The sequence below is a fragment of the Podarcis melisellensis genome (genome assembly GCF_964234715.1).
Source record: "Podarcis melisellensis genome assembly, chromosome: 15".
NCBI lineage: Eukaryota > Metazoa > Chordata > Lepidosauria > Squamata > Lacertidae > Podarcis > Podarcis melisellensis.
Window position 1 is genome coordinate 29894628 of NC_138532.1, and position 14079 is coordinate 29908706.

Genomic DNA, 14079 nt, shown 5'->3' on the forward strand with positions numbered 1-14079 from the left:
CATATAGCAGGGGATTCGACTAGAGGACCATTTGGTCTCCTTCCAACTCTAGAATGCTATGATCAAACAGGCGCCTCTGTGCGCTTCCAAGTTATAATCCGTTTATTCTGCAGTGTTCTGCAGCTCAGCCTCCCACAATCTGGTACCCTCTGGACGTGACTGGACTCGAACTCCCATCAACCTCTCTGGAACATTTGCAGGGAAGGGTGACCCAGACGATGAAGGGTCTGGAAGCCAAGCCTTTTACAGGGAGCAGCTGAGGGTGTTGGGCATGTTGAGCCTGGAGAGGTGAAACAAGACCCCTCTTCCAATTTCTGAAGGGCTGCCACGTGGAAGATGGAGCAAGGTTATTTCCTGCTGCTCCAGAGGGTCAGACTGAAACAATGGATTCAGGAAAGGAGATTCCAACTAAACATTACAAAGAAACTTCTGACAGGAAGAACAGTTGGACAGAGGAACAGGCTCTCTCGGAAGGTGGTGGACTCTCCTTGGCGGGAGGTTTTTATAAAAAGGTTGGGTGGCCTTCCGTTGGTTACAGCAAGGTTGTAGGTTCAATCCCCGTATGGGACAACTGCATATTCCTACATTGCAGGGGGTTGGACTAGATGATCCTCAGAGTCCTTTCCAACTCTATGATTCTGATATAGAGCTGTAATTCCTGCATTGCCAAGGGTTGACCCTGAGGGTCTGACCACATATGAAAGATACCAGGTTGGGGAAGACACCTTTGCCTCAAACTTGCAGCATCATCAATTCAGCCCTTCCTAAACCTCCTTTTACAAGAGGCTCCTCCTCAGAACCAAAGCGGGGAACCGGTCTCTCCACGGAAGAAAAGGTCTGTGTCCTTTTGGGAGGAAGCACCTTCAGAGCTCTGCTTTTTCGCTCCCAGTTGCCGGGGGCGGCTGCTCGGCAAGGCTGGCAGCACACCGGAAACTCAGGTTGTCCGAGGCCGAGTCTGGAGTGTTCCCCATCCTAAGGAGCGAAAGGGGGAAAGGTTAGTTCCCAAGAAGCTGTTTCATACTGAGTCAGCCCACCAGCCCACCTCAGTATTGTTGGCACTGACTGGCAGAAATGGCTCTCCAGGGAGTCTTTTCTCAGCGCTACTTGAGAGGCTGCTGGGATTTTCTGCATGCCAGGCAGCTGCCCTGAGCTCACAGCCCTCCCTTTGAAGGTCCCTCGTCCTCATGAATCTAAATCAAGGGCTCTACAAGAGGATCAGACAAATTCAGAGGAATGTAAGAAGCTGCCGTCGACAGAATCAAACCATCAGGTCCATCTAGTTCAGTACCATCTACATTGACTGGCAGCAGCGCTCCAGTGTTGCAACCCCGAAGTTCTTCATCCCTGTTAGAATCAGTGCTATTTTACTCAGATGTAAGCCCCACTGACTGCAATATGGACTACAGTGGTACCTCAGGTTACATACGCTTCAGGTTACATACGCTTCAGGTTACAGACTCTGCTAACCCAGAAATATTACCTCAGGTTAAGAGCTTTGCTTCAGGATGAGAACAGAAATCGTGCTCCGGTGGTGCAGCGGCAGTGGGAGGCCCCATTAGCTAAAGTGATGCTTCAGGTTAAGAACAGTTTCAGCTTAAGAATGGACCTCCGGAACAAATTAAGTACTTAACCTGAGGTACCACTGTACTGTCAAGTGAGTGTGAGAAATATCGCCTGTGTGTGTTTTTTAAAAGCCATTCCCACAAAACCAAAATTTCAGAGATTTAAATTGTGAAACCTCAGTTACGACTGTCAGATTCAGAAAACGGGAGTCCGTTTTGGACAGCTGAGGCGTTCAGTTTTCAAAATGAGTGCTAAATATTAGTGGGTGGAGCAGGTGGGTGGGGCGATGCTAATGAGGAGCCCAAGGGCCAACCTACCTTGTCGTCAGCTGAGCCTTGTGATTGGCTGATCCGTCCACCGTGTCAATCCAAGAGGCTCCCCGCAGAACACGCATCCCCTGAGCAGAGTGGCGGACCCCGGTAGGCCCCTCTGGACTATACTCTGAGTCTGTCCATTCCCAGGTATTTCCTAACAGGTCATATAACCCTGGGATACAGAGCAACAGCAGTTGGTTAGGCTACTTGCTGACCTCCTAGAAGCTCATTGGGGAGGAAAATGCACTCTACACATGTTCAGGAACCAAAACTACTGTAGCTCATTGGCCAGGGCTTTTCAGGTGGGTGGGACGGCTAAAGGAAGATTCGAACCAAGTCCTGGTAACAGAGTATGGAATCACAAAAACATAGAGTTGGAAGGCCATTTCGTCCAACAGCCCCTGCAATGCAAGAATCTTTTGCCCAACGTGGGGCTGGAACCCACAATCCTGACCTTAAGAACCTCACGCTCCAGTGACTGAGCGATCCCAGGAAGTTTTGTGGAGTCTAGGAGGAGGAGTTGCCAGTGTGGCATAGTAGTTAGAGTGTCAAGACTAGGATTTAGACCAGGGTTCAAATCCCCCCTTGCCCATCATGAAGATAACTGGGCTAGTCTCTACCTCTCAGCCTTTGCAGGGTAGTTGTGGGGATATCAATGCAATAAATACACTTTCCTTACCGTAGTTGTTCTGAGGAGGAAATGCAGCTACTGGGGAGACCCCATGGTAGCCGTCTTCGGCTGTGTCAACAGCAGGAAAATCACCCTGTGGAGAAAAAGGGAAGGAGCATCCACTCAATATTTGTGTGTGTGTGTTGCACAGCTGGAGTCACAAGCCCCAAAGGACACCTCGGGCATAAGCTGATTCAGTTGTAACTAAGAGCAGCAAAACATGAGAAGTAGCCTTGAAAAAACACTCAGGATTGTGTCCGTTAAGAAGCTGCAGAAATCTGGTAATCCTTTCAGGCTAATGTCTCTGATATGTTAGGATACCATATACCCTGGGAACCTAAAATATTTCTGCTTGGTTATCCTGTTATTGCAGGAAATGATAAAAAAATAGTGTTTCAATGTTATAGCTGCTGCTGAGATTATAACAGCTAGTAATTGGTGGGTGGCAATGACTGATTTAAGCACATCCAATTGATGTGCAGCCACGCATGCAACACAGTGACTGGGAAGTGGCCAGAACAGGGGCTTATGCCTGCTCCGTCATTGTGCGAGATGACCTGGAACAGATAGGGGGTTGCCTGCATATCCAAATGGATCGAGAAAAAATTATTTACAGTAACTATGATTAATTGACTTATTGCAAAATAATGCATATAAACCAGGTTCGTTTGTACTTTTCGTAGCGTTTGTAACAACAAGTTCAATGATAATGTCCAACCGTATGCTGCTTTCAACGTGCTGTAATGGTCTTTCTTTATGCTCCTTGTTTTTGGCTTATTTTGTTTATTGATAATAAAAGCAGAAGGATCAGAGGTTCAGACTAAGCAGGAAATGGTCAGGTGGCTTTCTGAGATGCAGCTGCCAAAAGTGCACAGAAGATTCCAAGTGTGGTCACGCCACAGAGTTAAAGGCATGTGGGATACAAGCTTTTTATTTTATTTCATATAGAAAAAAACACCTCAAAGGGGATTACAAAAATGATAAAACAGTAATGCTATTGATAAGCAAGAATAACTGCAATCATTTCAGGCTTTCGAAAAGCTGAAATAACAATAGACTAAAAACAGAATTAAAATTTTCATTAGCTTTCTAAACATCTAGGCGAGCTTGTCGAAACAGAAATGTTTTTTAGCAGACACCAGAAAGAGTCCAGTGAAGGCGCCTGCCTGATGTCAAGAGGCAGGGAGTTTCAAAGTTTGAGTGTTGCTTCGTTGCTTTCCTAAGACTCCCCAGAGGCTGGGGAGATACTGCAGTCACAGAGTCTCCTGCAGAAGGGGCCAGTCTGTGACAGCCAGCTGTGGCATAGTGGTTAGAGTGTCAGACTAGGGCCTCAGAGAGACCAGGGTTCAAATCCGCACCCTCCATGTTTAGCCATGACCCTTGCTGGGCAACCATTCTGCCTCTCAGCTTAATTTAACTCACAGGGCTGTTGTGAGGAACAAACAGGGAGAGAACCAGATAAGCCACCTAGAGCGCCTTAAGAGGAAAGGCAGGATATAAATGTAATAAATAAATAGGAGTCATGACAAAACACAAACGGAAGACTAGTAGGCTGTATGCCAGGTGTTTCCAACTACAACTCTCATCAGCCAGGGGTACCAGGTTGGGAAAAGGCTAGAACCAAGGTTCCCAAAGCCCTGCTCTCCAGTTTTCCTACCTGCCAGAGGTTTGTACGGTTGGTGAGGAATTTGTTCCCCCAAGGATACAACCTGTCTGGCAAAAGATAGGGAGGGAAAAAGAAAAGGTCATTTTTATTTTTATTTTTTAGAAAAGGTTATTTTTTAAGTCCAACATGTTTACACACACAAACACCACGTTCTCTTAGCAAACCAGGCAAGCAGGAAAGGGTGATTTTAATCCTATCCTAAAAATGTTAAATTAAAATGACTGATGATGATGCAGAAGGGGAAAAGCAGCAGCTCAGCCGGAAATCTTACCCCCCCCCCCTTATGCCTGGAGAGAGAGAGAGAGAGAGAGAGAGAGAGAGAGAGAGAGAGAGATGGTCAGAACGGTTTTGATGCCTTTGGGCTAAACTTAAATTGACTCCCCGATCCCTGAATCCTGTTGTGCATGTAGCCTTAGAGTGTATGGGGGGGGAGTCCTCCTTATGCCACACTCCCCACTTTAACCAGAGAACCCCTCATAAATCTGCTGCCATTTGTACTGCCTATGTGGTCCTAGAAGGCCTAAATTTCACATGGATGGAATGGGCGGAAAGTGAGGGTAAAGGGGGTGGCACAGAGAGAGGGGAGAGAAAGAAAAGGAGGTAGCAGAGAGAGAGAGGAAAGGGGAGAAAAAATAGCCCCTGCCCCACTTTATAGGAATCCAGGGCACAAAAACAGCTGCCAGCAATAACGAAATACTTCTAAACCTCGTTTTTGTCTCCTCCCCGTGCCCTGACAATTTGTCTGAGGCCGTTCAGAGCCAGCTTTGTCCTCAGAGGCTGGTCTCTTTGGATGAGGTTCCCCCCCCCCAAAAAAAAACTAGCCTGCTCTCCCCTGGTCTGGATACGCTGACCAGATGAAGCTGCCACCACCGTGACCCCAGGCCCTTCGCTTACGTACTCTCCAGGCCCCCCCTGGCAGCAAACTCCCACTCCTCCTCGGTCGGCAGCCTCTTCCCTCTCCACGCGCAGAAGGCCTGGGCATCGTTCCAGCTCACGTGCAGCACCGGGAAGTCCAGCCTCTCCTTGATGCCAGATCCGGGACCTGCGGGCTGATTGGGGTTACTCTGAGTAGGCCTTGAACCAGCCCACAGTATCAATAAACAACAATGACACAGAGCACCAGTGCAGACCCAAGATGGCGGCCACTGCTGACTATCAGAGAAGTTGGTATCCCTGGATCAAGTGCATCAGTTTTGTTGAGTTAATTAAACTACCGTAAATAGTCTTACCAGGATTTTTGAGTAAATGTGCAATTAATTGTAATTGTTTTGAATGTCACCATGTTATGATCTTCTTTAGCGGGTCATGCAAATCGCTATTCTGCACAATGCTTTTTATAGGGTAGGGGGCACTGGGGAGGAATTTATGGGACCAAGGGGCCCTGAAAAAGTCTGAACCATAGCTCTGAACTGGGTGGTAGAGGGGCGAGCCTGTTGCTCATTCTCTTTTTTTTATAAAAATTTTTATTAAGATTTTTTACAAATACATATTTAACAAACAGAATAGGTTTCATAACATCCTTTCATTCTATTGTGGACTCCCTCACGTCTCCCGCTTCCACTTTCATCATTAAAAACGAATTTTTCCAAGCAAATTATCATCTTGTTTATGCTCTTAAGTGCAATATTTAGGTTAAACTCAAATAAAAAATTATAATTTAATGGTAGACAGTTATTTCTGCTCTGGCTTCCTTGTTAGGATTCAACCAAATTACAGTACTTTTGTAAATAGATCTTAAATTTCTTCCAGTCTTCTTCAACCCTCTCCTCTCCCAGGTCGCGGATTCTGCCAGTCATCTCAGCCAGTTGCATATAGTCCATCAGCTGCATCTGCCATTCTTCCAGTGTGGGTAGATCTTGGGTTTTCCAGCTCTTAGCAATAAGTATCCTTGCCGCCATTGTAGCGTACATAAAAAATGTTCTGTCCTTCTTTAACACGTTCTGGCCGACCATGCCCAGAAGGAAGGCCTCTGGTTTCTTGGTGAAGGTATACTTAAATACCTTTTTTAACTCATTGTATATCATTTCCCAAAAGGCCTTCACTTTAGGGCAGGTCCACCAGAGGTGAAAGAATGTTCCTTCATTTTCCTTACATTTCCAACATTTGTTATCAGACGAATGGTATATTTTAGCCAATTTCACTGGGGTCATGTACCATCTATATATCATTTTCATTACATTTTCCTTCAGAGCATTACATGCTGTGAAGTTCAGCCCGGTGGTCCATAACCTTTCCCAGTCCTCAAACATAATGTTGTGCCCAATATCCTGGGCCCACTTTATCATAGCCGATTTAACCAATTCGTCTTGTGTGTTCCATTTCAGCAGCAAGTTATACATTTTTGAAAGTACCTTGGTCTTAGGTTCTAGCAGTTCTGTTTCCAGTTTCGATTTCTCCACCTGGAATCCTAACTTTTTATCAATCTTAAACACTTCCTTAATCTGAGCATAGTGTAACCAGTCTCGCACTTTATCTTTCATTTTCTCTAAACTCTGCAGTTTCCAATTGTCTCCATCCCTTTCTAGTATTTCCCAATATTTTGGCCAATTGGCCTCCATATTGGGTCTTTTTCGGGCCTTAGCCTCCAAAGGTGACAGCCACCTCGGTGTTTTGTTTTCTAATAAGTCTTTGTATCTTGTCCAGACATTAAATATTGCTTTTCTGACAATATGGTTCTTAAAGACCTTGTTGATCTTAACCTTGTCGTACCATAAATATGCATGCCATCCAAATGCATTGTTAAAACCTTCCAAATCCAGCACATCCGTGTCCTCCAGAAGTAGCCAGTCTTTTAGCCAGCAGAAAGCTGCGGCTTCATAGTACAACTTTAAGTCTGGCAGGGCAAAGCCCCCTCTTTCTTTTGCGTCCGTTAATATCTTAAACTTAATTCTGGGCTTTTTGCCCTGCCAGACAAATTTGGAGATATCTTTCTGCCACTTCCGGAAGCACTCCGTTTTATCTACAATCTGCAATGTCTGAAACAAAAATAACATTTTTGGCAATACATTCATCTTAATAACAGCTATTCGACCTAACAATGAAAGTTTCAATTTTGACCAGCTATCCAAGTCTCTCTTAATTTCAGACCAACATTTTTCATAATTATCTTTAAACAGACTCAAATTCTTTGCTGTTATGTTTACCCCTAGGTATTTAACTTTCTTAACCACAGTTAACTCTGTCTCTCTCTGAAACCGTTCCGACTCAATATCTGTCAAGTTTTTTCCCAACACCTTGGTTTTTTGCTTATTTAGTTTAAATCCCGCCACCCGACCAAAATCTTGGATTAGTTGTAGTACTCTTTTCGTACTAGATTCTGGCTCCTGTAATGTCAGAACTAAGTCATCTGCAAACGCTTTAAGTTTGTATTGTTTCGCTCCGACCTGTATCCCTTCCACCAACCTGTCCCCTCTAATCGTGTTCAAGAGCACCTCCAGGACCGAAATAAATAATAACGGGGAAATCGGACAGCCTTGTCGTGTTCCTTTTTCAATTTTAAACTCTTCTGTAACCACATTGTTAACTATCAGTTTAGCCTTTTGTTCTGAATATATTGCATCAATCCCATTCTCAAACCCCCGGCCCACTCCCATTTCTTTTAAATTCCCTTTCATAAACTTCCAGGATATATTGTCAAAGGCCTTCTCCGCATCTATAAAAATTAAAACAGCTTTAGTATTTATGTCTGTTTGTAAAAGCTCTAATATATCTATAATGTTCCTTGTATTAGCAGACATATGTCTACCTGGGAGAAAGCCTGCCTGGTCTTTATGGATTACTTTGTTTAAAACCCTCTTGAATCTACTTGCCAAAACGTCTGCAAATATTTTGTAATCCACATTTAAAAGGGAGATGGGACGGTAGTTCTTAAGCTGTGTCTTTTCAGTTTCCGATTTTGGTATCAATGTGATGAAAGCTTCTTTCCACGATTCTGGCGCCTTCTTCCCCTCTAAAATTTCATTGCTGACCTCCATCAGTGGTTGTATCAAATAGTCTTTCAATGTCTTATAGTACTTGGAGGTCAGCCCGTCTGGTCCTGGTGATTTGCCCTGTTTCATGTTTTGGATGGCCTGCTCAATCTCTTGTCGTGTTATTTTGCCATTCAGAATTGATCTATTTTCTTCTGACAACTTTGCCAGTCCATTTGTCTTTAAAAATTGTTTAATCGCTGCTTCATCTTGTGGCCCTTGAGTGTATAATTTTTTGAAATATCTCTGGAAACACTTTCTAATCTCTCCGGGGTTCTGGATACATCTTCCTTCAATCTCTAAGTTTGTCACTGTGTTTAACTTTTGTCTCCTCTTCAACTGCCAAGCTAGCAGTTTTCCACATTTATTAGCCGACTCAAAAGTTTTTTGTTTCATTAGTTTGATTTTCCATTCTATTTCCTGATTTATCAGTTTGCAATATTGTGCTTGGTAAAGTTTGATTTCTCTCAGAATCGGCTGAGACTTCGGATTAAGTCTTAACTTCTTCTCCAACTCCTTGATTTTTTCCAAAATTTTATCTTTCCTTTCGTTTTGTTTCCTTTTCTTTACCGTGTTCTGTTGTATCAGGAACCCCCTCATCACGGCCTTACTTGCGTCCCAGATAGTTCTTTTTTCCACTATGGTGTTCATATTGATCTCAAAATAATCCTTTAGAGCTTTTTGGGCCTTCTTAGTAATCTCCTGATCTCTAAACAGGCCATCATTCATCTTCCATCTGAAGGAACCGGTTGGAATCAATGTCATGTCCATTCTCAGTGCGTTATGGTCGGAGCATGTCTTTGGACAGATTTCCACCTTTCTGATCTTAGGTGCCAGACCTCTAGTTATCCATATCTGGTCGATTCTTGTCCAAGTCAGTTGGGCTTCAGAGAAAAATGTTCCTTCCCTTCCCAAGGGGTTTCTCACTCTCCATCCTGTTGCTCATTCTCTCTGGGGCAAACACCAAACTAGCCTCCTAGTGTAGCCAAGGAAGGAGGAGGCAGTGGCTTGCATTGAAAGAGCTTCCTCCAGCGCTTTGAAGACAAACTGATTCCTCTGGAAATAAAGTTCTGTTTTGGGGAGCAATTTCCCCTCTGCAGAGACTTCAGAGGGGCTCCCTGTAACTGACAACCAGCTAATTGGCACTGACAGATGGATGCAAGTTAAAGCAACCTCCCTTGAACTTTGACAAGTGTCAATCATCTGACATCGTCATGGCTCATCTAGTGCAGCATCCTGTTCTACGGATGGCCTCTTCTAGGAAACTTGCAAGCAGGAGCTGAGCACAAGAGCACACGCCCCCCACTGTGGCTTCAAGCAGCTGATATTCAGAAGCATCACTGCCTCCGACCGTGGAGGCAAAGTGTAGCCATCCTGGCTAGCAGCCATCAATAGCCCTCTCTTCCTCCATGAATTTGCCTAACCCTCTTTTAAAGCCATCCAAGTGGGTGGCCATCATTGCCTCCAGTGGGAGGGAGTTCCAAAGTTTAACTAGGCATTGCATGAAGCAGGACATTCTTTTACTTGTCGCGACAGGTGGATGGAAATAAGGATCTGGTGTGTCAGGTTGTGAACTGTGGCATTTTAATTTTTTTATTTCACAGAGTTCATACATCGCTTGAAAAGCCTCAAAGCGGTTTCCAAAAATAGGCTCTATGATGATCTGTGGGCTCCAGCTAATGGCCACTTTTTACTCCCTTTCCTTGGATGTCAACATGGACCATTTCAGTGACATCACTCTTATAGAAGGATGAACATTCCCCTGCCCCTACATAAGACTCACCTGTCTCCAAAATGCTTTCTCAATAGGAAGCCACCACGGGGCAGACTAAAAGGAGGAAGAAAAGTGTGTTCAAAGCAAAAATCTCACCAGTGCTAATACAAACCACCTCCCCCCTTACAATAATTATGTCCCCGTTTTAGGAAAAAGGTATTACTAGTGACATCACAGAAGCTTGGCCAATGGCTTGAGAGCAGGGCAAACCATGGGCAGGTAGCATCAAGCTACCCTTTTATATAGCATGGCACAGAAACTTTAGGATTTGGCAAGTCTCAGTTTTTGGAGGGACAACATCCAGAATCTTCGGGGGGAGGAAACATATTGTTTGCAGGAACAGGCTTCTGATGGACATTTACCCCCATGACCTAAGGCCCCACCAGGAACACCCTTCGTCTCTAGGGCTGTCCCCTACCTCCAGTTTCCGTGTCACTTTCTTCTTCAGCTCTTCGGGGACGAAATCCTCAAAGACAAAGCTCCACCCGTATTGCTCCGCTTCTGTTTTGTACTTCTGGTCTCTCACAAACTCCCTGTTGGTTTTCAAACCAGAAACTTAGACACAAATCCCTAGATCAGCCTCCCCCAACCTGGTGCCCTCCAGGACAGCTCCCATCAGCCCCGGCAAAGCCTAGCTTTGATTGACAGTCCAACTTTTCTCATCCAGCACATCTGAACACCTCTCTTGACCCATTTTCTTTTTCTACCTATTATGTTCCCAACCATAAACATCCTGGGAGGCTACTGGATGGGAGGTCTGAAATAGCAGGATCATAAAAAGAACCTGCTGGACCAAGTCTATGGCCCATCTAGGCAGCAACCTGGTCTCACGCTGGCCAACCAGATGCTCTTAATGGGAAACCTGCAAGCATGTCCTGAGCCCAGGAGCCCTCTCCCCTCCTGAGGCTTCCAGCAACTGGCATTCAGAAGCATTACTGCCTCCAACCATGGAGACAGACTACAGCCATCACAGCTAGTAGACACTGATAGCCCTTTCTTCCTCCATGAATTCATCTAATCCTCTTTAAAAGCCATCCAAGTTGGTGGCCATCATTGCCTCCAGTGGGAGGGAGTTCCAAAGTTTAACTAGGCATTGCATGAAGCAGGACGTTCTTTTACTTGTCGCGACAGGTGGATGGAAATAAGGATCTGGTGTGTCAGGTTGTAAACTGTGGCATTTTAATTCTTTTATTTCACAGAGTTCATACATTGCTTGAAAAGCCTCAAAGCAGTTTCCAAATATAGGCTCTATGCTGATCTGTGGGCTCCAGCTAATGGCCACTTTTTACTCCCTTTTCTTGGATGTCAACATGGACCATTTCAGTGACATCACTCTTATAGAAGGATGAACATTTCCCTGCCCCCTTCACTGCATGAAGGACTTTCTTTTATGTGTCCTGAATCTTCTCACATTCACTTTCACTGCATGCCCATGAGTTCTATTGTTACGAGAAAGAGGGAGAAAAGCTTTTCTCTGTCCGCTTTCTCAACCTCATGCATAGTTTTATAAATGTAGAGGAAAGCACCATCATTTTTTGCCATCAGTTACACTGGTCCTAATCTGAACACTTCCCACTGGACAGTTAAACTATATAGTGCAACAGAGCCAATATTTGAATTTTCTCGACAGCTGCTTCAGGGAAGGGCCCTCGTAGCTCAGCAGCAGAGGGTGTGCAGACGGTCTCGTGTTCAAATCCCTGACGTTTTCAGCCAGAGCTGGAAATATCACCCTGTTGCTGCCAGCCAGTGTAGAACAGGCATGGGAACGAGCTGGCAGCTTAGAAATACTCTTATAAATTAAATTAAAAATAAACTGTATGCAGAACATGTTGAACACTCTGAAGTCCTATTCATATGTCCTATTGAGACAGAAATCCTTGCAATTTTGCAATGCCACATCCTCACAGACCCAGGAGCACAGCCAGCCTCAAGCAAGCGTGGGATTTATGCCTTACCGGAAGTCTTTGTTGGTGACTGGATATTTGTCCACCAGAAACGGTTTGACTATCCTGAAGGCTCCGTCTCCTTTTTTACTGTCCAAGAAACCTGCCCCGATTTGAAACACCCCACCAGACAGCCGCACCACACTGTCGTCTGCTGAGATGAGGGTGTAAATCAACAGGGAGAGAGAGTCAGCACACACAAAAATGGTGGTTACGATTCCTACATTTCTGCCTTTACAGCGGGTTGGACTAGATGACCCATTGGGTCCCTTCCAACGCTACGATTATATGAAATGATGTCTCTGCAGAAAAAAATATGCCTAAATTATATTAGCATCCACCAACAGAGGACACCATTAAATGTTAGGGCACCAGGGGGAATCGTTCCAGTGCGCCCATTTGCAGTGGTTGAAAACAGGGAAGGGAAAGATGATGGGTATCTAAATCTGAAATAAGTTTGATGCATCAGTGTCCGTGTGCTCACACCTGCGTTGTGCCAGTACACCTGAAGATAGGGACACTCAATGCACCTAACCAGGCTCATTAACTTCAGCGAGCCTAATGAAGCCATGTCTGAGCAGCCCCCATTGCTGAAGGTTCAGTAAGAATAATTTCTGTGCAAGGCTGAAATCCGTTTCATGCATCAGCAATAATAAAGGTAATGCGAATAATTGCCTTGCAAGGCTGAAATCCGTTTCATGCATCAGATGCACCATCGATAATAATATTAATACTAATACTCATTCGCTGCAAGGCTGAAATTAGTTTCATGCAACTTCTCCCGCGGGGCAAGCCAGGCATGGGTCTACCGATGAGGAGGAAGACCAGCCTGGAGAAACTTTCCAGCCTGCGATCCGGAGGAGGAAGTTGGGCGGGAGACTCACCGGGCTGCTGGGAGCTGCTCCCGGCCAGCGCCCAGGCGGAGATCAGGCCCGCCCAAAGCACCCCGACGCCGCGGCGCCCCGACGCCGGTCCGGACGTCATGGCAGCGGGAGAGGCGCCCACCGGCTCCTTCCCGCGCCCAGAATTGAGTTGCAGCTGAAGGCAGCAAAGGGAACCGAGGGCAAGGCAAGGAATCGCTTCCGGGGTCAGCCGAGGAAAGAGCACGTGGGAAGCTTTCTTTTCGTTTTCTCCCCCCGCCCCCCAATAAAAAATAAAACTGCGCTGAATGCGGGACTCCTCTTCCCTGTTTTGGAAGGATTTTTTTAAAAAAATAATTTTTATTAACTTTGTTTTACAATTTCAAATAAACATTTTACGAACTGTAAAATATCCAGTGACTTCCCTTCTTCTCTTTCCATGGTTGATTTTACATATTTTCCCTGCATATTTTACTATAACCATTCAAATAATTTTTCCACTTTTACATCCGCCAAAAAATATTTAGCTACTCTGTTGCCACCGTTTTCAGCTGTATATTTTCGATATATTCAATAAATGTTTTCCACACTTATTTAAATGTTCTTCTTGCTCTCTTATTCTATATCTTAAATCTGCAAGTTCTACATATTGTGTCATCTCAAGTTGTCAATCTTCTTTGGTTGCGACCTCGCTCACTTTCCATTTTGGGGCTAACAAAACACAGACCAGTTGTTGCATACATAAATAACCTGAATTATTAGTGACAATTATTTTTAACAGGTCTCTCTTTCCAAATTAATAACAGGTAAATGGATGGGCTATATCAAAAGGCAGCCATCAAGATATCAAAGCATTCATATAATTGGAGAACTGGACAGGGCCCCCTAGGGTTATCTGTTCTATCTATTCTAACCCCCTCCCAATGCAGGAATCGCAGCTAATTTCTTATTAGAAAGCTGGAAATTGAAAATTTCTGTTGTAATATTCATAAAAAAATACCATGTCTTTCTTTATCCTCTGCTTTCTTACTTCAAAGTAAAACACTGTAGCAAAGGCTGCATGTGACACCCACCCGCCCAGCGCTGCCTTATGGAATGACACGAGAATTAAAGGTCTCTGCCCCAAGGAGCAAGCTGGACAGATCATGGATACCAGTACAAAAACAAGGCCAAGGGGATGTGAGTAGAGAATGTTTAAGGAGGGATCCTGGCATTCATTTAGGGCAGGACTGCCTCACCTGCAGCCCTTCAGATGTTCCTCCCAAGGATGGAAAATGGCCACAGAGGAGCCCCAAATCTTATCAACACGTGGAAGGCCACT

The 14079-nt window shown here is 44.8% G+C and overlaps 1 protein-coding gene across 3 annotated transcripts; it reads right to left on the reverse strand.

Annotated features, from left to right (window-relative positions):
• Nucleotides 1–84: 84 nt before the first annotated feature.
• Nucleotides 85–12959, reverse strand: SUMF2 (sulfatase modifying factor 2). 3 transcript variants are annotated; one of them, XM_081889489.1, is made up of 9 exons: nucleotides 12783–12959; nucleotides 11911–12049; nucleotides 10374–10488; nucleotides 9965–10009; nucleotides 5112–5262; nucleotides 4205–4260; nucleotides 2557–2641; nucleotides 1881–2049; nucleotides 85–972 (listed from the first exon to the last, which is right to left on the reverse strand). In XM_081889489.1, exons 1-9 carry the CDS (start codon nucleotides 12880–12882, stop codon nucleotides 864–866), a joined length of 969 nt encoding a protein of 322 aa, XP_081745615.1. In that variant the 5' UTR covers nucleotides 12883–12959; the 3' UTR covers nucleotides 85–863. The 3 variants fall into 3 exon arrangements, with proteins under 3 accessions (XP_081745615.1, XP_081745614.1, XP_081745616.1); XM_081889488.1 differs by having other exon boundaries at nucleotides 11911–12052; XM_081889490.1 differs by lacking the exon at nucleotides 12783–12959 and adding an exon at nucleotides 12574–12613.
• Nucleotides 12960–14079: the final 1120 nt, after the last annotated feature.

Coding starts and splice junctions, on each gene's coding strand:
- SUMF2 (XM_081889488.1), bottom strand. CDS start 12,882: ATGACGTCCGGACCGGCGTCGGGGCGCCGCGGCGTCGGGGTGCTTTGG. Junction 10,489..11,910: donor GTCACCAACAAAGACTTCCG/GTAAGGCATAAA, acceptor GAAAACCAACAG/GGAGTTTGTGAGAGACCAGA. Junction 2,642..4,204: donor ACCGTACAAACCTCTGGCAG/GTAGGAAAACTG, acceptor TTTTCTCCACAG/GGTGATTTTCCTGCTGTTGA.